At 42.7% G+C, this 26,052-nt stretch overlaps 1 protein-coding gene across 1 annotated transcript in view; it reads left to right on the forward strand.

The window, feature by feature from the left end:
- The window catches only part of TACR3 (tachykinin receptor 3), a 147,266-nt gene that overhangs the window by 56,410 nt on the left and 64,804 nt on the right, over positions 1-26,052 (forward strand). The window contains exon 3 of the mRNA XM_066574887.1: positions 3,219-3,369. Within this exon, the coding sequence (XP_066430984.1) occupies positions 3,219-3,369 (151 nt within the window). The remainder of the gene's footprint in view (positions 1-3,218; positions 3,370-26,052) is intronic.

Below are 26,052 nucleotides of genomic sequence, written 5' to 3' on the forward strand. Positions count from 1 at the left end.
TACACGCCGAGATCTACATAGATCACAGAATGTAAGAGCTTAACAGCTGCAATTGCTGCTCTGATGCACCCCCAGCTGATGCAGTGGGAGGCTGGATATCACTGACAGGTGACTCCCGCTGCCAGAGCTTGTCAGAGTGGGGGCTGATGGAAAGGCAGGATGCCTGTATCTAGCGTCATGTTGCCATGACAACCTGCCGACCCGCCACAATTTTTATCTCGGGGGGCCGATGACAAAAACAGAGGGAGTTACCTCCCTCTGTAAAAACCCTTTGCATGCTGCAATCTACATAGATTGCGGCATGTAAGCGGTTAATAGCGTTCCTATGTTGCACTGAGCTGTTGGCAGCTCTGTGAAGCTGTGAATCCTGCAGCCAATCGGGAGCTGTGGGCATGACCTGGGTGTTCCCTCTAGCTTAACCGGCTCACGCCCACACTTCCCACACATACTACACTAATGCCGGCCCAAGGTCCCTCCAATAATTCTTCTTGGAAGGTTCTATTTACCTCCTAACAGTCACATTAAAACTGGAAAAACCTTACTGAAAATGTCACTTTTTTTAATTGTAGATTTGAAATTTATGTATCGTGTAAATAAATTTGGCTTACAACTCAGTTGCCTTAAGCGTATTTTTAACCCCATAGTGAAATAACTAATTTTAGCTTTAAAGGGGTTGTCCCGCGCCGAAACGGGTTTTTTTTTTTTTCAACCCCCCCCCCGGTCGGCGCGAGACAACCCCGATGCAGGGAGGTAAAGAAAGCTTACCGGAGCGCTTACCTTAATCCCCGCGCTCCGGTGACTTCAATACTTACCGCTGAAGATGGCCGCCGGGATCCTCTGTCTCCGTGGACCGCAGCTCTTCTGTGCGGTCCATTGCCGATTCCAGCCTCCTGATTGGCTGGAATCGGCACGTGACGGGGCAGAGCTACACGGAGCCGGTATCCTGCACGAAAGGCTCCATAGAAGACTGCAGAAGACCCGGACTGCGCAAGCACGGCTAATTTGGCCATCGGAAGGCGAAAATTAGTCGGCACCATGGAGACGAGGACGCCAGCAACGGAGCAGGTAAGTATAAAACTTTTTATAACTTCTGTATGGCTCATAATTAATGCACAATGTATATTACAAAGTGCATTATTATGGCCATACAGAAGTGTATAGACCCACTTGCTGCCGCGGGACAACCCCTTTAAGAACCAGTAAATCATTTACTCTTTTGTGTTCCAGCCTTCATAACTTTTACATGTTTTTGTCAGTGTACCTATATGACACCTTGTATTTTGCAGGACGAGTTGTTGTTTTTATAGGAACCAATTTTGGATAAATGAAATGTATTGAATAACTTTTATAAATTTTTTGCTTGGAGGGAATGGAAAGAAAAGCCAATTTACCATTGTTTTTTGGGATTTATTTTTACGATGCTCAACAAGTTGTATAAGTATTATGTTAACAATATTCTACGGGTCATTACAATTCTGACAACATTAAATTTATAGAGGTTTTATTTTGCTGTACAAAATACACAGAGAGACTTTGTGTGTCACCAAATTCAAATACCACGACATTTTTATTTTTCCATTGACAAAGTTGTATGATGGTTTATTTTTATAGGATGAGGCTGGATTCACATGGGCGTATATCGGCTGGGTTTTCATGCCAGGTCCATATACACTGCCCCTCTGATGCATTGATTTACAATGCATCGGTGTACATGGGCGTATTTCCGCAGCGTAAAAGATGTGCATTTTGGCCACGCACTTTTACGCCGCCGCTGGCTGCATAGACTCCTATGGGAGCCTATGACAGCTGCTGGAGAAGGGAGGTGGGAGGGAGTTTAGCAGTGTGACTGCTAAACTCCGAACCCTTTCGCTGCTCCTCTCCGCCCCTCTTTGTTGGCTGTTTGCAATGGGAGGAAGCAAAGAGGGGCAGAGCTTAGCTCCACCCCCATCCTGCCCCCTCCCATTGCTGGCTGTGACAAGGGGCACACTAGCATCACCCTGTCCCGCCTCCTACCCTTGCAGAGAGCCAGCCGGGGGGGGGGGGGGAAGGGGGAGAACAGTTTAGCAGAGCTAATTGTGGGCTCAGTTTATTTGCGCTGGGCTTGGGCTGCCTGAATGGGCACACAAACGTTAGCTTTGTGTGCCTGTTCATGTGTCTTTACGGTGCTGGTGGGCTATGTAAAAACACCAACAGTCATGTGAATAAGCCCTGACTTTTGTTTTTTATTGATACTGTTTTGAGGTAAATACGAATTTTTGATTACTTTTTATACCTGCTTTGAAGAAGCGAGATGAATAGAAATAGCTATTTTGGTATTTTCTTTTATTAGGAATTTACCATGCTAGATAATGTGATATTTTATAGTACAGGTTGTGATGATACCAATAATGTGTAGTTTTTATTTTTTCAATATGTAAAACTCTATGCAAGGGAAGAAACTCTTTAAAAATTTTCTCTCTAAAACATTTTGATACCATGATCCACAAAGCAGCATCCGTGGGGTTAAACATAATACGGAAGTGAATAAATAAGCAAGAGCTCATCTTTTCACTCTTTTTCTGGGAAAGAAAGACCCCATATGTGACAATCAGGGAGAAAATGTGTTCTTCTTGATGAAAGGGTGATAACAAAAAGAAAAGTCTCTACACAGTAAACAGGCAGTCATTCATAGATAAATGACTGCCTGTTTACAGAGGCCAATTGTCGTCCAGTTTTTATTGATGCATAAACTAAACGATGAATGATAAGCAAACAAATTATCATTCGTCAGTTATCCAGTGCATGCATTTACACTAAATAATAATCGTTCAGATTATCGCAGGAATCTGAATGCTTTTTGTCTCGTGTGAAAGGGCCCTAAGATCTCTCATAGAAATAGTATCCTCAAATTGTATCTATGAAAGGCTGTTCTCTCTTAGACTTAACAGACTAGGCGATTTTAATAATTGCTGGAACCCTTGGACTTCACCACATTTCCACAGTTAAAATGTAAAAATGTTTTCTACTTTTCGAATATCCGTTTCAGCTGCTAGTAATAAATCTGCATGAATAAGCTGAATTCTTAGTCCATCCCAACAGGTTTCTTCTGCCCTCTTCATCATGCCCTTTTTCCCTGTTCCCTTTTGTTCCTTTATTTCTTTTAAAGTTACAAAACATTTATTACTAAGGTTGTGTGTAATTACTACTATGCAGCAATATTCTCGTTTTCTACATTTTAGGTACCAAATCATCGTGGTTCTCTTTGTATACTGCTTCCCATTACTTGTCATGGGCATAACATATACGATTGTTGGAATTACACTCTGGGGAGGAGAAATACCAGGGGACACATCTGACAAATATCACGAACAACTTAGGGCAAAAAGAAAGGTAATGTGTGTTTTTAATTCCTTCTTTACCTATTTGTACCTATAGCTTAGAAAAATCATTTTGCTTTAGCCCAGACTCACACAAACTTATGCGTATTTGCGTGCACAATTGTGCTATATTTTTCTGTATTGGGGGTTGCTTATTGTGTGCACTGCTACTGTTTTAGGCCTCATTCAAACTAGTGTTTTTTTTATGCGCGCCTATGTACATAAAAAAAAACCACGCTGCTCGTATGGGTGGAAAACGTGTGAACGGGCAAAGTTTCATATGCGCAGCGCATGAAACTTTGCCTGTTCACTGGAGCAGCTGCTCCACGAAGGTCCCCTCATCACTGAATAATGTGACAGCACGGTCAGTGTACAGTGATGAGGGGTCTGTAGCGGGGAATAAAGAATCCCCTGTTACAGCTGTCACAGAGGACTGCGATGCTATCTCATTGCTTTCAATGGGGCTGACGCTGCTGCTGCCCCATTGAAAGGAATGGGATGAAGGCAACCCCTGCAGCAATGATTTTCAGGGGTTGGGGGGAGCTTGAAATATAAGCCCTTCCCTGAAAATCATTCCTACTGCAGAAAAAAAAATTAACTCACGTAGAAGCACTGTCCGGCTCTTCTCCGCATCAGTCTTCTTATGTATTCTGGTGGCTGGGGATTGAAAAATCCCTGCCTCCAGAAAGTGCTGCCTCTGATTGGCTGAACACTGCCCAATCAGAGGCAGCGCTCAGCTGCCATTTTTTGTACAGCAATGTGTAAAACCATGCTCTTGACATGCAGGAAAAGATCGCGTGACCGGGCTGTCACTAGCTCCGTGGAGCAGCCCGGTACACATGTCCGTAGTGCGGGCAGCCTGCTTCCACGGCTCCTAGTGGAGCATATCATAAGCACCCTAGACAACGCACACTGCGGAGCTGACAGGTGAGTCGGCACTCAATGTCTATTGTTTTTTAGAAGCGCAGATTCTGTGCTTCTAGAAAGAGTCATTGTGAGTGCTTCCATAGCAACCTATTGGCTGCTATAGAAGTGTAGCTTTACATGATGCTGTAGCACCATGTAAAACACGCTCGTCTGACCGAGCCCTGATTCCGCACATATGAGCGCTTCTATAGGTTCTTTTAGAAGCATGCATTATGCGAGCGCAAAACACACACTTGTGTGAATGAGGCCTTACTGTGCTTTTTGTGCATGCAAATCATGCACATTTGCATGTGCAAAATAAAATACAATCAGTCCCATACATTGAAATGGCAAATTAGCCTAATTAGTTTAATGTGTTCTATTTCCCTGCACAGAAGCGCAGGGAAATAGAATGTGCTATGCTTTTTTTGGCGCAACAGAATTGCACGCGCAAAATATGTGTGCAAATATTGCTGTGTGCCTGTAAGTCTGGCCATGCTGAGGAATTATGTTGATGGATTTCTCCTAGCAATACTCAGAGATTTTAACTTTTCACATAGTATAGTGAAGAAAAGGAAGACCAGGTTTAATATATCAGAAGGCTGCAGACAATAGTAAATGAAGCACCAGGTTGAGTCCTGGAGGCGCAGCTTTTCCTTAAATTTCTAAACACAACAGCAATTCATTGTAATAAGCACTTTGCTTGACTGATGTTTAAAATGTTTTATGGCTAAATATAAGCAATTGTCCAGCCTTTGGCTAAACGACTTTATATTTATCCTTCATTTTAATATCAGTTCATCTGCCTATCTTATCTCCAAGAGCTATTGTCAAAAACAAAGGTGATGAGAGTGATTGGATGGCCACAACTATACTTCAGCCTCATAAGTACTGGGAAGCGTAGAGATAAAGGCATTGTGTCCATGAAAAATATTGCTTATAGTTAAATCCATCCCGTAGTTATTACCACAGCTTGTTTTTATACTTATTTAACCCCTTATGGACACTGCCAATTTTGGCCCAAAGAATGCAGCGATTTCTGGGGGATTTTCATCTCCACTTTTCAAAAGCCATAACTTTTTTATGTTTCTGTTGACATAGCCTTATGAGGGCTTGCTTTCTGCATGGCTAACTGTAATTTTTATTGGTACCATTTTTGTGTATATATAATGTATTGTAAAATGTATTGCTTTATTTTGAAAACAGGGAGAAAAAAAACACATTTTTTTAAAGCGTTAGAACTTATTCACATGAGCGTATATCAGATGCCATTCTCACGGCCAGCCAATATACGCTACCATCTGAGCTGCCTTCCCTCCCCCTTGCCAGCTCTCTGCCTCTCTTCTCCCTCACAGCTGTTTTCAATGGTAGGGGGAGGTATGGGTAGTTGCTAAGTTTTTATTGTATTTTTTTTACATGTTTTCTTACACTATTTATTTATCTTTACATTTTTCTATGTCCCTGTAGGGGACTTGAACCATTTCAGCTATGATACTGCCTTGTAGGACTTCTGAAATGCTTTACCATTTGCAATAGAGATCATAGGCAATGTCAAGCTGGGAACGCCAGTATCTAGCATCCTGTTGACATGGCACCTTATCAGCCCTATGTGATAATGCAGAGGGCCAATGACATCAGAGAGAGCGCACTCCCTCTGTGAACCCTTTGCATACCGCAATCTACATAGATCATGGAATGTAGGAGGTTAACAGCGAGGATAGCTGTTCACATTTATACCCACTGTTACAGTGGGAGTCTGGCAAACAGCAACAACCAGCTCCCGTTGAGGGCTCAGCTTCTGATCCCACGCTCACCACACCAGGAATCCTTCTACATACCCAGTAGAGCAGAGAGAGAAGCAAGACTGAGCCAGTGGAACAATTAGGCTTGATGTCCACAGGCAGGTCGAATTCCGCACGCGGGAGCATGCAGAAGAATCCAACCCTGCCCACGGCCGAGGACAGTGCTGACCTGTGCGGGTCTTCACTGCAGATGTGTGCGGAAGTGCCAAATGGGGCCCCAGTACACATGCGCAGTAGATTTTTTTTTTTTAAATCTGCTTTCCCACGTAAACTGTGACCCGTCTACAATTGAATTGTGGAAGGCCACGGATCAGACGGCTTCCATGGACTTCAATGAAAGCCGTCTGTATGGAAACCGCAGCAAAATAGAGCATGCTGAGATTTGAATTGCCGACAGGCCACGGATAAGACGGCTTCCATGGACTTCAATGAAAGCCATTTGTACAGAAACCGCAGCACAATGGAGCATGCTGAGATTTGTTTTCTGGACCGAAAGGTCCACAAAACAAATCCGCATGCTTTAATCTAGCCGTGTGCGCCTTTATCTTCCCATGAGCGTCTTGAACTACGAATGATTCCACGCAGGTGCCCCACACAGATTACACAATTCGACTTTGCCTGTGGACATTGGGCATAACTTGAGGTGAACACAGAATAGAGAAAGCAGGTGGCACTACACTAACATTAGTGCTGGAATATTTGCAGATAGAAACATAATGAGTATAAAGACTAATCCCCCAAAAGTAAAACAGCATATATTCCATGGATAGAATAAATGAGTGTCAATAAAATAAACAAAATAGAGACAACACTTTACCAATAAAGAACCAGAATTACAAAAGAATCAACATATATAAATAAGGCACATTAAATTATGTTAAAAAGTCAACTGCAAATAAAAAAAAATGTATAAATAAGAAAAACATTCTGCAACCTCTCCCTATCCTCTGGCACATCCCCCTCCTCATTTAAAAACTCCATCATATAGCCTCTGCTTAAAAAACCAACCTTTGACCCGACCGATGCCACCAACTACCGACCTGTCTCAAACCTCCCCTTCATCTCCACATTACTAGAACGCCTGGTCTACTCCGGCCTCACACGCTTTCTCTCTGACAACTCACTACTCGACCCCCTCCAGTCTGGTTTCCGATCTCTACATTTGACCGAAACTGCCCTCACAAAAGTATGAAATGACCAGAAGACGGTAAAGTCAAGAGGCGATTATTCCCTACTAATCCTCCTTGACCTCTCTGCTGCATTTGACACAGTCGACCATGACCTCCTTCTCACAATGCACTGCTCTATCAGCCTAAAGTACACAGCTCTCTCCTCCTACCTCTCTGACCACTCTTTCAGCATCCCCTTCGCTGGCTCCACCTCCTCTCCATTTTCTCTAGCTGTCGGGGAAACCCCAGGGCCCGGTCCTTGGTCCCCTTCTCTTCTCTATCTACACAGCCCCAATTGGACAAACCATCCTCAAATTCGGCCTCCAATACCATCTCTATGCTGATGACACCCAACTATACATCTCTTCCTGTGAGATCTCTGAACCATTTCTCCAAAATATCACTGACTGTCTGTCCGCTGTCTCTAATATTATGTCCTCCCTTTTTCTCAAACTTAACCTCTCTAAAGTGAAATTTCTCGTCTTTTCGCCTTCCAACCGACCACCCCTCAACATCTCCATTCCAGTGTCTGGCACCATAATAACCCCCAGACAGCATGTCCACTGCCTTAGGGTCACACTGAACTCTGACTACTCCTTTACCCCTCACATCCAATCTCTGGCCCAAACATGCCATGTGCACCTCTGAAATATTGCGAAAATCCGCCCTTTCCACACCACGGACACACTAAAGACACTCATTGTCACCCCCATCCACTTCGGACTTGACTACTGCAGCTCACTATTCATTGGCCTTCCTCACACCAGACTCGCTCCACTCCAAACCATCATAAATGCAGCAGCTAGGCTAATTTCTCTATCCAGCCATTACTCAGACGCCTCTGCACTATGCCAGTCACTGCATTGGCTGCCCCTCCACTGCAGAACTAAATTTAAACTCCTCACGCTCACCCACAAAGCTCTCTATAGTGCCGCGCCACTGTACATCGCCTACTTCCTGTCCATACACCACCCGGCCCGCACACTCCGATCCGCTAACATTCTCAGACTAAACAGCCCTCTAATACGAACCTCACATGCTCGCCTACAGAACTTCACCAGAGCAGCACCCATCCTTTGGAACGCTCAACCCCAAGGCATCTGGATAATTCAGGGAGGCATACCAAATCTCCTGACCTAGTCCCCCTGCCCCTCCCTATGGCTCTCCATACCTTCCACCCTGCTTATCGCATTCAACCTCTACCCCTTCACCTCCTTACCGCCCCCACCCCATTTACTTTCTAATAACTGATTTCCACATGTAATTCCTGTACTGCCTGTGTTCCCCCAATGCCTTATTCCCCCCCTCCCCCTGTACCTCCTGTATCACCCCCACCCCGTTTGTTTCAAACTGATTGTATATCACATGTTGTATTGTCTGTGTTCTCACATGCTTGAAAGCGCTGCAGAATAAGTTGGCGCTATACAAATAAAGATTATTATTAATTTTAGTAACAAAATATGGCATCCAATATAAGGAACTATAAACCATTACCAAACCACATAATAAGCTGTTAAAGATGCCTCCAGGGAGAAAAAATAATGAATATATTTAAAATAAGCAAAAAAGAAAATTGAAAAGGGATAGAATCCCCACGCATATCGCTATACTCCGATAGCTTCCCCAGAGGTAACCATGACAAACAAACATTCCAATATATAGTGTGTTAATCGAATTAACCACCCATACTGGCATTCTGGCGGGCGGAAATAAATGGCAAGCTACAGAAAAACTTGGCAAGCACATGTCAGAAAACATTTCCTGTTGGATATAATATCGAATAAAAGTATGAATAATAAAAAAAAAAACACAGAGTCCATATAAATAATAATCAGACCAACGCAGATCCTCTTCCTGTCCAACCGCTACTCGGATGCCTCTGCCCTGTGCCGGTCCCTGCACTGGCTGCCCATTAAATACAGAATTCAATTTAAACTCACTACCTTCATCCACAAAGCCCTCCACAGTACAGCGACCCCCTATATTGCCTCCCCCATCTCAATCCATCACCCAGCCCGGGCTCTCCGTTCTGCTAATGAAACCAGATTGAGCGCCCCTTTAATTCAAACTTCTCATTCCCGCCTCCAAGACTTCTCCAGAGCAGCCCCGGTCCTCTGGAACGCACTACCAAAGGCTACCCGGGCAATGCAGGACTCGCAGAACTTCAGGCGTGCTCTAAAAACGCACCTCTTCAGGGAGGCATACCACATACCCTAAACAAACTCCTCTGTACGCCGCCTGATAACATTGCTCCCTGACCTACTGACTGCAATCCCTGCTAGCCATCATAAACCGCTCCTGCAGTCATACTGATTCTACCGTCACACGGCCAAATGTCTGACCATTGTCTGTGTATAGCATCCCTCACTCTCCACCTCGCCATACCGTGCACATCTCCAGCCCCTTTACCTTCTGTATCACCCCACTATTCGTAGTATGTAAGCTCGTTGGAGCAGGACCCTCACCCCTATTGTTTCCATCAACTGATTACTATGTAACCGTGGTTCTGTAATTTTTGTATTTTTTGTCTTTCTGTATTCCCCCTGTCTATGTAAGCGCTGCGGAATATGTTGGCGCTACACAAATAAAGATTATTATTAATATTATTATATCTTCATATAATGGAGGGATTGTCTATTAAATCAGTTTATGGCGAGCTTCAAAGAGAGGGCGAACACAAAGACATAATTGAATGCATGCGCAAATGGCCCAGCACTATAATCTCTATGCAGATACAAATAAAGTATGTTCCAAGGCAATATCACATAAATGCAGATGATCACAACATCTATATGGTCACCACTCAATCTATGTAAATAAAGGTCAAAGCCACATAGAATCACAGAAGTTGCTAATATGGTAATCTCCCAATCAATAGATTCACAGACAAAAAAAAACACACGTGCCAATAATTGGGGAGTGTGAATATCCACAAATTCCATCATCATCATGTCAGAAGATATTTCCAATCAAACGTCTAGTAACACATGCAAAGGCAATATTGAACATAAATGCAGATGATCACAACGTGTATAAGGTCTCACCCAATCCAAGTGAAGAGAGATCAAAGCCACATGGAATCATGGACGTTTCTAATATGGTAATCTCCAAATCGGTAGATGTACAAAAAAAGAATCACATGTGCGAATATCCGTGCAGTGTGGATACCCGCAAATTCCCATATCATGTCAAAAGAAGGTTCGAATCAAATGTTCAGTGACATATGCAAAGGCAAAATCAAACATAAATGCGAGTAATCTCAAAGCATAAGGAAAGCCCACAGAGTCCATATAAATAGTAATTAAATCAGCGTAAACTTATTTAAACAGCCAAAAAGATTTTTAATCAAATCAATATATGACAATTTTCCAGAGGAGAGGGAAAGCAGAGACTTATGGTTGTATATTACAATCACCATGCTCATACAGACAAAATATTGGTGAAGGCATTGTCAAACATGAATGTGGATGATCACAACATATGTATGGTCCCCACCCAATCCATATAAATAATACCGGGCTCACATGAGCAGGTGGGAATCCGCATGTTGGGGGCCTGCAGTGGATACCACCTGTGAGTCCGGCTAGTGACCCTATGTATATTTGTATTATGTATTGCGTAACGCAGGCAGTCATGCACAGTGCAGTTTTTATTTTTTGTTTCTTTGTATTTCCAGTACCGTCGCTTAGTAATGACGCGGGTACCCACAATGTATTTGTGTATGGGCTTCGGGTATATTCGTGACCATAGAGCACAATGGGCTTCATGGTCGCAGATTCCGTGGTAATTTAGAACATGCTGTGTTTCATTTTCCACGAGCAGCAGTAAATAAAAAAAGGTAAGGAGATGCAATGTCCAAAGAGCAGGCCCACAACCGACCAGATAGCAGGGTAAATTGAGGCCTTGTCACAGGGCTCTACCATCTCCTCTCCTGGGGGCAGCACAGGACCCAACCAAGCTAGTGCTAGGGGAGTAAATTTCTGAAAACCAGGAATGATCGGTGGAGCTCGTTTACTTCAAAAAACTGTTACAGTCCAAACTTTACGTCAGCCAGCAGGATACCAGTGCAGATAAAATAGGGGTATGACAGGGAGGATTCACAGGGTGACAGACAAGTCCACAGTCCAAGTTATCTGTAGGGTTTTGTTTCCGGACACTGTCTTTCTCTTTCCAGCTCTCTACAGTTCAACACTCACATTTGGAAGTAGCACTCAGCACTGCCTAGTGGTTCCTCTCACTCTCTCTCTCAGTCCTCCATATTGACAGCAAGTAGGCCTGGGTGGGTTGGGCCCAGGGCACACATCTGGCCATCGCTCAGCCTCTTCCATCCTATGGATCCTCGTAGGAAGAGGTACAGTTTCTTCTACTCACTAAAAGGCTCTGTCTTCCCCAGACTTCAATTCTTGCAAGTCTGTCTTCCCCAGACTTCAATACTCACTTCACTCTGGCAAGACAAGACTGACTTGCGGAACTTCTTGCAAACACATATATAAAACATGATCACGTGACACACAACAAGATATATTTCACAGACATAAACCCATTGAGTGCTGCAGACAAATGCACACACATTGAAGACACTGACAACATAAAGGCATAAGGCAAACACAGGGATACTTATGGAGGGGCCTCTTAACTCTGGGAGACTACAGAGAGCCTAGTGTATTTTAGAAAACTTGCTGAGAACTCAGGAATGCTTTAAGGCTGGCTGCATAACCCAAATCATGAGAGTAGTCAAGAGGAACTCCAGGCCCCTAATTCTTGTAATTACTATGTTGCAAGCAGCTGGGAGTGTTGTCGTACCCGGTATGGTTGTATCTTGTCTCCACCAGAGTTATGGGTGGAGACATGGGCTGGGCTGCCAGAGCTACAGGTAATGCCCACAGCTCCGTATTCGCTGGCAGAGATACACATCTGCACCGAGATGAGCTGTGAAGGTTCAGAATGCGCTTTTCTGGCTCCAGCTGTGCTAACTTGTGGCAAGTATGTTCGCTGCTGTAGCATCATCCTTTCCCCCTCTTCTGGCTACTGTCACTGTTGTTAAGGAATTCAATGTTCCGTCAATATGCTGTGAGGCTCCAAATCAGAGGTGGTTATGGCGGCCGCCGTGAGAAAGCAATGAAACACAAAGATCAGGCCTGTGTCTAGAAGCAATCTGTGTTTATTCTGTACATTGTCATTTCTTATACAAAAAATAGAAGGAGTATCAGTAGGCGTATCAGTAGGCGTATCAGTAGGCGTATCAGTGCAAAGGCTAGTGTTACAAAGTTCAATCTGTTATACTGAGGTCAAAGTACTAAGGTGGTGAATTATGGCGTTTTCTCAATAAACATGGCTTCTTTTGTTGGAATGTAGACTGACTGTCTAGTACCTTGATTCTTTATCACAATCTACATTTTAATCACATGCCCTAGACAGCAGTTAATGATCGAAGCATTCCATTATCCTTTGATCATTGTAACGAGATTAACAAGATCTTGGAGACATGATGGACATTTAAGATTACACCTCTACTTAATGTAATTAAGTACTAACCTAAATGTACAAGCATTTATCAGAGCTTTTCATAGGACACAGAATAGAGTGTACAATTTAGGCCTAAAGCCTCCGGAAACGTGTATCAAAGATACATACATATATAAATTAATATGTTCATAACCCTCACAATCCCCCATTTGAAACAGTCCATCTTGAAAAGAGCCTTTGTTGTGGTACTATCAAGGATGCTAAGCCACCCCTGCCGGTCTTTCTATCCTCTTCGCCGGATCCCCACTGTTGGTGCTCTTTTACTCTTTTGACTGTTTTAACGATATCGTAGAGGGAGCGATTCCAGATAATTTGCTTGTCTCCGTATCCCACAGAATGTCCATAAGTTGCAAACACTCAAAAGAATGAACAAAAGAAACAGTATTAGTAATGGGTGAAACATAAAATCCATCATCTTTCCTGCTGTAGGTGACCATCCAGTAAAAATATCATACCAGTTATATTCGGTGTCTATCTGGATTTTATTACCTATGCTGACCAACTTATCTCCTACCCATATAGTTTGTTTTTCTAATTCCATAAGGGAGAGGTTAGTAACATCCAAATGCTTTTGAAGGTGTTCAGTGTCTTTCATTAGTCTTACGATTCTACCCAAGGATATAGTCAGATTTGACATAGGGATAGCATCTGGGTGCCAGTAATACTTTATTGCAGCTTCAGCATCTGGCAAAAAGGTGTAAGTTTCTGTAAACCAATGTATCACCGATATGTTCTGTAAACATCCAGAAAATGGAGTGGTGAGATTATACATACTGGTGGTTTTAGTTTGGTTGGTAACAAAGCATATATATTGGGGGCCAACTTCTATCAGCATATGGAAAGACGCAGGGAGCACCGTCCAATCACATATGCTGACTGAAGGCTGCAGGAAACATGGCTCATATGCGGCTGTACTCCGTCCGCATACTAGGCCATCCAGTGTTTCTTCACAGTTCTCTATGCCATGGGTTTTATTTTCACTATCAATCATAGTACCTGTGAACTTGGGCAACCAATATTGGAAAGCATATAGAGGCGGTCCGAACACCACAGGTAGTACTACAAACTTACACATCAGGCTTGTGTCCTTTACATCATAAAAAGTCATTTCTCCAGTGCAATATTCATCAGAGCATTCTACACTATCAGCCCGGGGCCGTATCCAGGATGCTACTGGATTTACATTCTTGAAAATATTTCTCCACAATTTTTCATTCTTTGTCATCAAATCTGACTGTGCTTTATCCTTCTCGTGAATCATATATACATATTGCAGGCTACATTGTGTATAGTTTATGAATTTACTCATATTTACAAACAAATCATTTTGAACCCCAAAACTCAGATTAAAAAGCGTTAATACATCCTTATTATATCCTAATGCAAGATGTTGGGGGAGGAATATGGAGGGTATCCATTGTGCCTGAATATTGACCAGATTAGACACATCTCTTCCTTCCCCTGCCATCTTATTTTTCATTACTTCTAAATCTATTGAATTTAAAACCCCTGTGCCTGCTCCTATTCCTCCAAGAAGAGTATCGTACCATTCTCTCTTCATTCTAGAGCATGATTTCATTACAGGGAAAGATATATTAAACTGCACTACGGTCCTCTGTTGTTTGGTTGAGACATTTTTACATGTATGGGGGAGCCTAACTAAATTGTCAGTGTGTACCACAGGGGTTGTTTCCAGGACGGACAAAAGGTTTAACCACATTAGAGAGTTGGCTATAGGAGTACCATTAATGCACAGGAGAGTATATGTATCTTTTAAAGATATTGTCTGGTTTGTGCCTCCTCTTCCAACTTGGTCACCCTTACACATTAACGTTTTTGAAAGATGCTCATATGTGAACTGCTTATCTATATGAGCCACACATCCTTGGGTTAGTTTATAGCATGAGATATTTACTCTACTGATAATGTTTATCCAAGGATGCTCTCCTTCCTGTATGACATATGAACGACCTTTAAATTTATTGGAGGGGACATATAAGCCACTGGTCTCTCCTAGTGTAAAATTGGCTATTATGCACCTATGATTGCCTTCACATATGAACTCGTCTTGCTGTCTGGCTTTAGTTTTATTTGCCCAACCCCAGTAGCTTCTAACAACACCTCCTTACTTAGTTTGTGCCAATTTCAACTTTCCCGCTGGCGTCAGGGTCCAGGCCCTGGCGATAAGCAGGAGAATTCCAAGCACCAGGAATAGTCTCATTTCTCTCATATTGTGGTTTCTTAACCTTTTTGCAATGTGAGGCATGTACCCAATTGGTTTTACCCTCTAGTTTGACGGCAGTACTGGTTGTGAGCAGCACTTGATACGGGCCGTCAAACCTTGGTTCCAATGTCCTCCTCACGTGTCTCTTTGTCACTACCCAATCTCCGGGCTGCAGATCATGCGTTCCTTCAAGAGAATTTGGATCTGTGGAAAGTACAGACCCAACCTGGGTGCGCACCCAAACAAGATTTCATATGGTGATAATCCTGTTTTTCTGTTAGGCACATATCTGACTGAGAAAAGGGCCAATGGGAGGCACTCAGTCCATGGTTTGCCTGTTTCTTTCATTGCTTTCTGTATTTTTAGTTTTAGGGTACCATTCATCCTTTCTACCTTCCCACTACTTTGTGGATGATAAGGGGTGTGAAATGCTTGGGAAATACCCAGGGCAGACATGATGTGTTGCATTATTTCACCTGTGAAATGTGTACCCCTGTCTGACTCGATTACCTCTGGTACCCCATACCTGCAGACTACCTCATTCATGAGCTTCTTTGCTGTTGCCTGAGCAGTTGCCTTGGTGATGGTGTAGGCCTCAACCCAACCTGAGAAGATATCAACAACAACAAGCACATATTCATATTTCCCCACACGTGGGAACTGAATATAGTCAATTTGCAATCTCTGAAATGGGTAGAGTGGCCTAGGCAAGTGTTTTTGCGGGACCTTTACTTTCTGTCCTGGGTTGCTCACGGCACAGATCATACAAGATTGGACAAATGATGCAGCAGTTACAGAGAACCCAGGGGCCACCCATTCTCTCTCAAGCGTCAGTAGCATAGCTGCCTTCGATAGGTGAGTCTTTCCATGGATCAGCTGGGCCATCATGGGGTACAGGGATCGTGGTAGGCAAGTTCTACTGACTGTTTGCCATACGCCACCCTGTTCTACTGCTCCCATATTAGTTTATTTATCTTTTTCTTCTTTGCTGGCTTGTGACTGTAATGTCTTTAGTACATCAATGTCCATATTTTTATCAAAGTCCAAATCATAGTCTCTGACTTGTGCGGTCAGTATCTTCTTTTCTTCTTTCTTCCATGGTTTGAGGGCCGCTGCCTTTGCTGTGAAGTCTGCGAGGGCGTTGCCTTTTGCTTCTGCAGTGTCGGCTTTAGTATGAGCTTTCACCTTTAGGATTGCTACTTTATCCGGTAGGAGTAGGGCTTTCATAAGGTTCTGTACTGCTGCACCATTCTTAATGGGTTGTCCTACAGAAGTTAAAAATTGTCTGGCCTTCCACATTGGGCCGTAATCATGAGCTATGCCAAATGCATACCTGGAATCAGTGTAAACGTTTGCTGTTTTACCTTCTGCCACTCTACACGCCTCAGTGAGGGCCTTCAATTCCGCTTCTTGTGCTGAGACATGCGGAGGTAGAGCTTCTGCTTTTAGGACATCATGTTGTGTGACTACTGCATACCCGGTATGGAATCGGCCATCCTCACCTTGGTACCGTGAACCATCTACAAAAAGCTCAAAATGTGCATTGTCAATAGGCGTTTCAGTAACTGATTCAAAACCTGCAGTTTCTTGCTGCATCAATTCTGGACAATCATGCTGGTGTTTTGAATCAAATAAATCAGAATCATGCTGTACAGAATTTAAAAATAACTGATCTGCAGTACCCAAATCCCCCCCCCCCCCCATTTGAATCGGGATACTCGATTGGAAGAAGAGTAGCCGGGTTCAAGGTAGTGCACCGTTGGAAGGAGATGTTAGGAGGCATGAGCAAGGCACATTGTAACCTTATTTGACGAGCTAGAGACAGGTGTTTAGGTTGTACTTGAGTGAGTATACTCTGGATGTCATGGGGGGTGAGAACCACTAGGGGGTAGTCCAGGACCAACTCAGAAGATTTGTCAACCATTGCTTGTACTGCTGCTACCGCACGGACACAGGAGGGGGCTCCTCGGGCCACCGGATCCAATCTCATGGAGTAATACCCAAGTGGCCGTGGACGTCCTCCATGTTTTTGTGTCAACACTGCCGTCGCATGACCAGAAATTTCAGTGCAGAAGAGAGTGAAAGGTAGAGTGTAATTAGGAATTCCCAGTGCTGGAGAACTGAGAATAGAGAGTTTTAGTGTATGGAAATTGTCAGTTGCTTCAGGAGTGAGAGAGAAAGGAACACTTGGAAGACAATCATAGAGTGGTTGCATCAGGGATGAGGCAGAACGGATCCAAGGACGGCAGTATGAGACAAGCCCCAAAAAGGTGCGGAGTTTGGCAGCAGAAGAAGGTACAGAAATGGCTTGAACTGCAGCTTTTCGTTCTTCTGTGAGATGTTTGGTTCCTTGAGCTAGGCAATGGCCTAGAAACACAACCTTTGTTTACAAAGCTGTAATTTTTCCTTTGAAGCCTTGCAGCCATTTTCTGCTAAAAATTTTAGAAGAGAAATGGATGCAGATTGACATGTTTTCAGATCCTCAGCACAAAGCAGAAGGTCATCAACATATTGCAACAGCACAGTTCCATCAGGCGGAGTCCAGGCCTGCAAAACAGACTGGAGTGCCTGGGTGTACATGTTTGGAGAATTCTGCGCACCTTGTGGCAGGACGGTCCAAGCGTATTGTTTACCCTTGAAGGTAAAAGCAAAAAGGTACTGGCAATCCGGATGGATCGGTACACTGAAAAACGCATTTGCAAGATCTATCACTGTAAAAAATGTTGCAGTGGGCGGGACTTGTGCTAAAAGCGTATGTGGATTTGGCACTACTGGGGTGTCGAGTACAGTTACTTTATTAATTTCCCGAAGATCATGTACCATACGATAAACATCTGGTTGTCCCTTTTGTGTTTTCTTTTTAACTGGGAAGAGGGGAGTATTGGCTGGTGATGTTATTTCCCGTAGTGCCCCCATTTGAATTAAGTCTGTAATTTGTGGGCCTATAGAATCCTCTTGGGCCCTACCCAATGGATATTGTTTTACTTGGGGGGCTACGCATCCTGGTTTTAGTGTGACTACCATGGGTGTCACATTCATATGACCAATATCTGTTTTGGACTTGGCCCAGAGTTCCTGTGGAACTTCCTGTAATATTATTTCCTCTTCTGTAGTTAAGAGGAAAATTGGCTGTGGATCATCTAGAGAAGCCACCATCTGGCAAAATTGTTCTGCGTTTGTTTTTGCAAAATCAATCTGCACTGTTCCTTCTTCAGTAAACTGAATGGAAGCTGACAGGGCAGAGAGTATGTCTGTGCCCATAACTGACAGTGGAATATCATCACTCACCAATAGTTTTGTTAACACTGTCTGGTCTCTGAATTTTATGGGGAGAGGGTCTGTTTCCTGAAGTTTCTTAGGAACTCCTTCAAGACCTACAACAGTTTGAGCTGTATTTTGCCGGTATGCTGGAGGAATTAGGTGGCTTTGGATGACTGAGGTTGCTGCCCCTGTATCAACAAGGAAAGGAATTTCCTTATTGAGTACTTCCCCTTTAAGAAAAATGGCCACACCCTCTTTTACATTGCTCATGGGGAAGAAGGGCAGAGGGTCGCCGACTATTCAATCTTGGTTTTCTATTTCTCCCTTGGCGACTCGTGCTTTTGTGGGTTGTTCACTACCCCTCTGCTGGAGGAATTTTCTACACTCCCGTTTAAAGTGCCCAGGCTTACCACAGAAATGGCACTTAAGGTTATGTTTGGGATGGGTGCCCCGTTTTATTTTGTTCTCTCCTGTGCTGTATTGTGCTATCATAACAGAGCTATGTCCTTTTTTGATTTTTAAATTTAGTTCAATGCCCTTGGCTGCTTGCACCAGGCCTGCTGCTTCATATTGTCTCCACTCAGGCTTGTTATCCATGAGTTTAGACCTCAAGGGTTCTCGCAACCCCTCTACAAAGGCCATGCTAAGTACATGGTCACCCAATTCTTGTATGCCCCTATACCCCAGATCTGACCAACGTTGTTGAAGGCGGGCATAAAATTGCTCTACACTTTCATCCTTCTCTTGTGTGACATTAGAAAGAGACAGGGAGGATTCTTTTAATTTTTCTTTTGCCCAACGTTCTAGACCAATTAAAAATATCTTACCACTTTTTAATTCTCTATGTTTAATTTTATCCCAATCTGTGCCACAATAGTCTTTCACATAATTTAAAATTATAGTTCCCACTGCCTCCCCTGTTTTTAACATAATCAAAGGACCCAGATCAGCTGATGTTGCAGAGTATGTGTCTTGTATTTGTGCTATCTGTCTAAAGAAAGGCATAGGTCTGGTCATGGGGTCTGGTAATTGCTGTATAAGTGACATATGCTCTTGAGGTGTCCATGGTCTATATTTAACTTTTTGTGAGGTCATATCATATTGGCTCCTTCTGCCTTCCCCCTGTGTTACATCAGCTCCTATACCACTCTCCGCTCCCTGCATCTCCTCCTTGTCCTCTTCTCCATGCTTCCACTCACTAGCCTTGGATCTAGTGAGCATAGGCATAACCGGTTTGTGCCGAGGTGCTCCGCAAGCAGGGCAGCTCTCTCTCCAATCCGGGTTTTGTTGTCCACAATGCCAGCAGGTCCATCTCTCCTGTCCAGTGTTTGACCTTGGAGTGGATGGCTTGGCATAGGGTGGGGGAGACTGTTGGAATTGAGATGAAGGAGGGGGTGGAGGTGGAAGAGGGAACTGACCTGGCAATGGGGGAGCATAATATATCTGTCCTTTGAATTCTTTTCTCTGATATCCTGCATCTTCTATATCTCTACTTGCCTTTTTCCAACTATTCAACATTTCCTGTAATCCATTATCTTTTGCCCACCCAGCATGACTGTCTGAAAACCTTTCCCACTGCTGGAGATCTAATACTCCTGTCCCTTTATATCCTATGTGCTTAAACAATTTATCACATCCTCTACCAACTGCAGCTCTGCCTTCTCTTTCTTGTACAATTTCTTTAGCTGTCTTCCATACCTTATCCTCTTTACCAGCAGTATTGCCCATGGCTGGCGGTTTATGTACACCAAGAGGCTTATTATTTTATCCTTTCATACACATAAAACAATCCCCTGACCGTTGAAATATACAAACGGAACCGCAGGGGGCCCTGTCCAGAATCGTGGCCTTGTTAGGGACTCCTTTCAGCGTCACTGATCAGGTTCCTGTTAACACGGGACACAGAGATTTATATTTGCACCCCGGAGGTCAGGTTCCGTCGATCAGGTCAACTCATCAATCACTCACTCGTGCATAAACAGGCACACATAAAGACAAAAACATTTGAATGTCAGTTACTACTTTTTTTTTAAGTGTCAGTACTTCCTCACTTGTCTGTAAGTGTCGGTACCTCCCAACCCTGCTTATTTTTCCCCCGTCTCAACTACTTCTCTTATACCTATAAGAGGCTCCCATCAGGGATTTTATCCCCTGAAAATTTTAGGCTTCCCTGGTACAATTTATACCATGCCTTCCAGAGATCGGCAAGAGGGTTTCATATTCTGTACACTGACCATGCAAAGTAACAAATAAAGACAATAACAGTTAAAGAACACCTGCACAGCATATTCAGCCCACCATATGAATTCTTGAAAAAAAAAGCTTGAAGATTTATAAGAGGCATGCACTTCTTACCCCTCGGACAGGAAAGGAGCAGCCAAGAAGCACGGATAGATTGTGGCAAGATAAAGCCTTACCTTACTGCGCAGTTTTTGTAAATCCGTGGTTCCGAGTGGCTCCTTATCCCATCTGGGTCCGGGGGGGTTTGAGGTGCAGGTGGTCCTCTTGTTCCTTCAAGCCCCACGTTCTGGGCACCAATTACTGTTAAGGAATTCAATGTTCCGTCAATATGCTGTGAGGCTCCAAATCAGAGGTGGTTATGGCGGCCGCCGTGAGAAAGCAATGAAACACAGAGATCAGGCCTGTGTCTAGAAGCAATCTGTGTTTATTCTGTACATTGTCATTTCTTATACAAAAAATAGGAGTATCAGTAGGCGTATCAGTAGGCGTATCAGTAGGCGTATCAGTGCAAAGGCTAGTGTTACAAAGTTCAATATGTTATACTGAGGTCAAAGTACTAAGGTGGTGAATAATTGCGTTTTCTCAATAAACATGGCTTCTTTTGTTGGAATGTAGACTGACTGTCTAGTACCTTGATTCTTTATCACAATCTACATTTTAATCACATGCCCTAGACAGCAGTTAATGATCGAAGCATTCCATTATCCTTTGATCATTGTAACGAGATTAACAAGATCTTGGAGACATGATGGACATTTAAGATTACACCTCTACTTAATGTAATTAAGTACTAACCTAAATGTACAAGCATTTATCAGAGCTTTTCATAGGACACAGAATAGAGTGTACAATTTAGGCCTAAAGCCTCCGGAAACGTGTATCAAAGATACATACATATATAAATTAATATGTTCATAACCCTCACACTGTTGTACCTGCTCTCCCTTCTCGCCTCCCGGCTCCTGCGCTGACAGTCACCGCCAAGGACTGGTCTATATGCTGTAATGTGCGCTGCCGTAGTCCTTCAGCAGCTGAAGGCTGATGCACGCTGTCTCTCTCTTCCCATCCTTCCCTGCCAGCTGTCACATCTCCCAGTTAGGCAGTGCCTAGCAGTGGTAGAAAGTCACCCACAGTGTCTGAGAACCAGTCGGGAGAAATTGCACAGTACAGCGTCGGCCAGAGGAACAGAGTTGCCAGAGAGCGTTGGGGAAAAGTGCTTGGGGCAGTGTTGTAGTCGATCACGGTCCGGAGGAGAAGAAGGAACATACTTACCAGAGGTTAGCAGAGCGAGAGCCAGAAAAGCTACTTCTGCAAAATGTCCTCAGCTAGGTGAAGGTGTGTGTCCCTGGCAGCCAATCCAGCGTCACCTCTAGCTCCGACAGGCCAGCCCATAACTCTGGTGGAGACAAGATACAACATTACCGTCATATCCATTATCCAATCTGATGACATGTAGAACATGATTGCACAACGATGTTGAAACAGCGTAGCTGCAGATATTATAAATGTATGTACTGTATCAATTTAACCCCTCTTTTTTTACTCTCCTCTGGATACCACATAATTTTCAGGAAAGCAAAATATTAAGATGAAAGGTTCTAAAATAATCATTGGATAGCACAGGTCCTGAGAATTTCTGGATTCTGGGCCCCTTTCTTGCTTAAGCTGTCAGAATATTGAAATCAATATCTCTAATAAAAGCTGCATACTCATTATTAGTTTACTCCGGAGAAAAAGTTTCATTACTGTCTTGGATATTTTGACAGCTCACACACTGCCAAAGGGAACACAGTCCTAAGAAAAGCCCTGGGACTCATTATAGAGAGAGCAGCACAAAAAATCTTCAGAAAAGTACTTTTTAAAAATACTTCCCCTTTGAACTTTAACTATTTAGGCACTTGTCTATTTTGGGCCTTAATGTTTTTGTTTTGTTCATTGTTGCATTCTTGAAGTTAGAACTTTTTAAATTTCCCATCACTCTAGCAATAAGAAGGCTTGTATTTTTAATGCCACTATGTTAGGATACATATAATGTATTGCAAAATTTAAAACATTTTTTAGAGGGAAATGAAAAAAACATAAACAGTAGTTCCACCATGTTTGTAAGGGTTTTGATTTTATGCGCTGCGGAATAAGTTGGCGCTATGCAAATAATTGAGATAATTATTATATTATTATGCTGCTTACCATTCAGTATAATTAACAGCATTATTATATTAATACAAAATTTATTTTGTTTTTTTTTAATCTTTTGCTACTTCTGTGAAATAAAATCAAAAATGTTTTCTACATTTTGCATATTAATCTATTTGAGGCAGATGAACAAAAATGAGCGATTCATCGGTTTCAGTTTTGCTTTTTGTTTTTTACATTTTTTTTTCACAGCATTTATCACGTGGAATAAATGACATGATAGTTCTATAATTCGGATCATTATGATTGCAAAAATAACAATTATCTACAGTTTTATTTCTCCCATAATAAATGACTCTGTAAGGATAAAAGCTTTTTTTTAAAAACTGTAATTTTTTAAATTTAAAAAAACACTTTTTTGGATATTTCATTTTTTTGTTTGTTTCAGTAGGGTATTTGAAGACGCAATCCTTTGATTGCTTCTATAATACATTGCAATACTTCTGATTTACACTGACGGGCAGCCTTTTAGTACATTATAGGTTTTCGCATATGGCAGACCGGGTGGTAATTTTTACGACACTGGCCACCACAAAAACCAATCATTATCATGCAATTGTGTTGCGAGAGGGCCGAAGGGAGTGTCATAAGGAATCTTTTCCTTCTGATACCACTTAGATCTTGCGGTTGGTATTGATCACAGCATCTAAAGCAATAAATGACAAGGAATTTCTCAGATTCCAACCATTAGAGCAGGAGCCCATTGCCAAGCACCCACTTCACCCATGCCAGACTAAACCTGCATATCAAAAGGCAAATTAGCAGTTTTAAGGCCCCTCTTGGAGAAATTAAATGAACATGTTAACGAAATTGCTGAATAACATTTCTGGAGGTTGATTGACCATCAGAAACACTTAACTTTTGGGTGTGCTCTAATAACAGGACTAAAGATATTCAAGTCTACCAACTCATGCCTTCTGGTCTCATCATCACTCGACTGCTTTTTGTAATCTTTTTTATGTTTATTCCAAAACCTTGCATCTTGAGATCTTCATGAGATTTTCTATTTCAAGTTATAAACAAGTGAAGTGTTTCATGTCTCTACTTTCTTGATTAGCCTAAATACTGTGAGGTTTTTCTTGCCTAAAGACATTTATTTGTGGGATAATGAGCACCTGTGGTTGCCAAAAGTGCCTGCTACAGGACATATGATCCAAGTTTTAAACAAAGCATCACATATGGCTAGTTTTACTTTGCTAAAAATATGTTTGTTGGAGACCTTTTACATGGGCCCATAAATAGTCCTCTTTATAAAACCAATTTTACACAAATGTATTACAGGCACATTCATGTGTCCGTAATACAGACAAGTCCAGCCAAAGATATCCTGAGCTGCAGTCAGAGCATCAGAAATACCTGTTATGCTCTCTGAGTTCATGTCAGTAAACCTCTAGTCAGGCTGGGATACTTGTCTATATTACGGACACATAAATGACTGAACTCTTCTTATGTTTGTTCAATCTAGTAGTTTGCTCAATGCAGGGAGCAGCAACTTTGTGGGTGCACAGCAAGGGAATGTGAAGGAGGCAAGTAAAAAATTTACACAAGAAGTAAGGGTGCTTTCACACCTGCGCAGGGATTCCACTTTCCTGCTTCGTTTGGGGAACAAGAAAAGGGAATCCCTGTGTCCGAACAGTTCTGTCTCTGGATGTAACTGAACAGCACTTGATGGACCCCAATGACTATAATGAGATCCACCCGCTTTCTGCCCAGCTGGCCGGCTTTTGGATGGGAGAAAAAGGGCTGCATGTAGTGCTTTTTCTTCTGGCATTTTCAGCCAAATCTATTACTGAACCTCCAACTGGAGGTTCCGATGCAGACGTGAAACCACCCTAATGATGCTTTTCTCCACTGAAGGTTCAACAGGGGACCATACATCAGTCAACAATTTACAGTATTCAGAATGAAAAGGCATTAGCAGGAGCTATGGCATGATAACTTATAATCCGTAAGTTACGATTGCTCATTTGAAATGGCTTTATTTAGGCTAGATTGGGGCACCAAGTCTAAGACATTCTCTGGTTTACCACCCTTTCCTCCACCAGGAAAGTAGAATTTGACTGCAGAAGAATCCGTAGATCACAGTTCTCAGAATATTCGACTACTGGAGGCAGTTGGACAGATGAAACAATCACAAAATGGAAGAAGGAGCAGTACTGACACTTGACATAGTACTATAGGTATCAGCAAGGATTCTAAGGGTCCAGGAAACAGAATTGGGTGTAGTATTGCAAGTTCTAGATGAGGTATCCAAAGGACAAATGTATGTACATAGTCAGAAGCAGTGAGGAGCTAGAACAGGGTAGGACTACAAATTCCAAGCAGACTAATCCAAAGGGCTAGCCAATAGACAGTGCTAGAAATACCACTGATATGAAAAACAGGTTGTAGCAGAACTTTATACAAAGTCCTCGGAGGTATCCAGAGTCCAGAGCAGAGAACTAGCCCCAGAAGCTCAGAAACCAAGGTTCAGATAAATACAAAAGCCTAATTCACACAGACGAATTTTTAAACAGATTTCTGTCCAAGTTTGTAACTGAGTAAACTGGGACACAACTCAGACCCATTAAAATCATTGGGCAAATTCAGACATGCGACCGGTGGTTTGGGTAAAAAAAACCTGAAGCATGTTATATTCTGGTCCATTTCGCAGACGAGAGTAAGACATACAATGTCCACTCTTCTGCACACAGATGGGGTGTCCATTTGCTATCCAACACAAGTGGCACCTGAGAATCTCAGAGACAACTCTCATTTGGCCATCTGAATGTGACATTAATAACTGACACAGAGTGGAGCACACTGATGATTCATATAAAGCGCTTAAATACTCTGATTGGCCGAAGCAGTAGAGCTCTCTAAATAGTCAGCTGGTCATGAGTTTTGATTAGCCGGAAGGGTGTCTTTACAGATAGATCTGGTGATCATGTGATATACGCATTGGTTGCCCGTTGTGCTGAAGCGGTGATGGATGGCAGATGGAATCAGCACCTGAACATAGCAAACTGACTACATTACACAATGGCACCCCCTGCAGATAGTGTGTTTGTTGTTTTCTTGATTAGTGACTATGTTGGTCCACTTTAATTGCAGTTTAGTAAACGTTACATTTTACCTTTTTGCTTCTTCAGTGATGAAATCCAATTTAAACTGTAAAGGATAGCTTTGGGGCTACTAGAAATTTGAAGCTGTTTTGCAATCTTCATTTGATAGAGCAATAGAAACTATAGCAATTAAATACCAACATGTTTGTCTGTTACAGACAATTTACTTGTCGTGTTGCCTGCCTCATTAGCAGATAATTAGTAATCTTCTCATTCAGTAAACTTGTAATAATGCTTTCCAAGAATTGAAGCTTAGTATCTAAGTTTTAA

The sequence above is a fragment of the Eleutherodactylus coqui genome, chromosome 7 (genome assembly GCF_035609145.1).
Source record: "Eleutherodactylus coqui strain aEleCoq1 chromosome 7, aEleCoq1.hap1, whole genome shotgun sequence".
Lineage (NCBI taxonomy): Eukaryota > Metazoa > Chordata > Amphibia > Anura > Eleutherodactylidae > Eleutherodactylus > Eleutherodactylus coqui.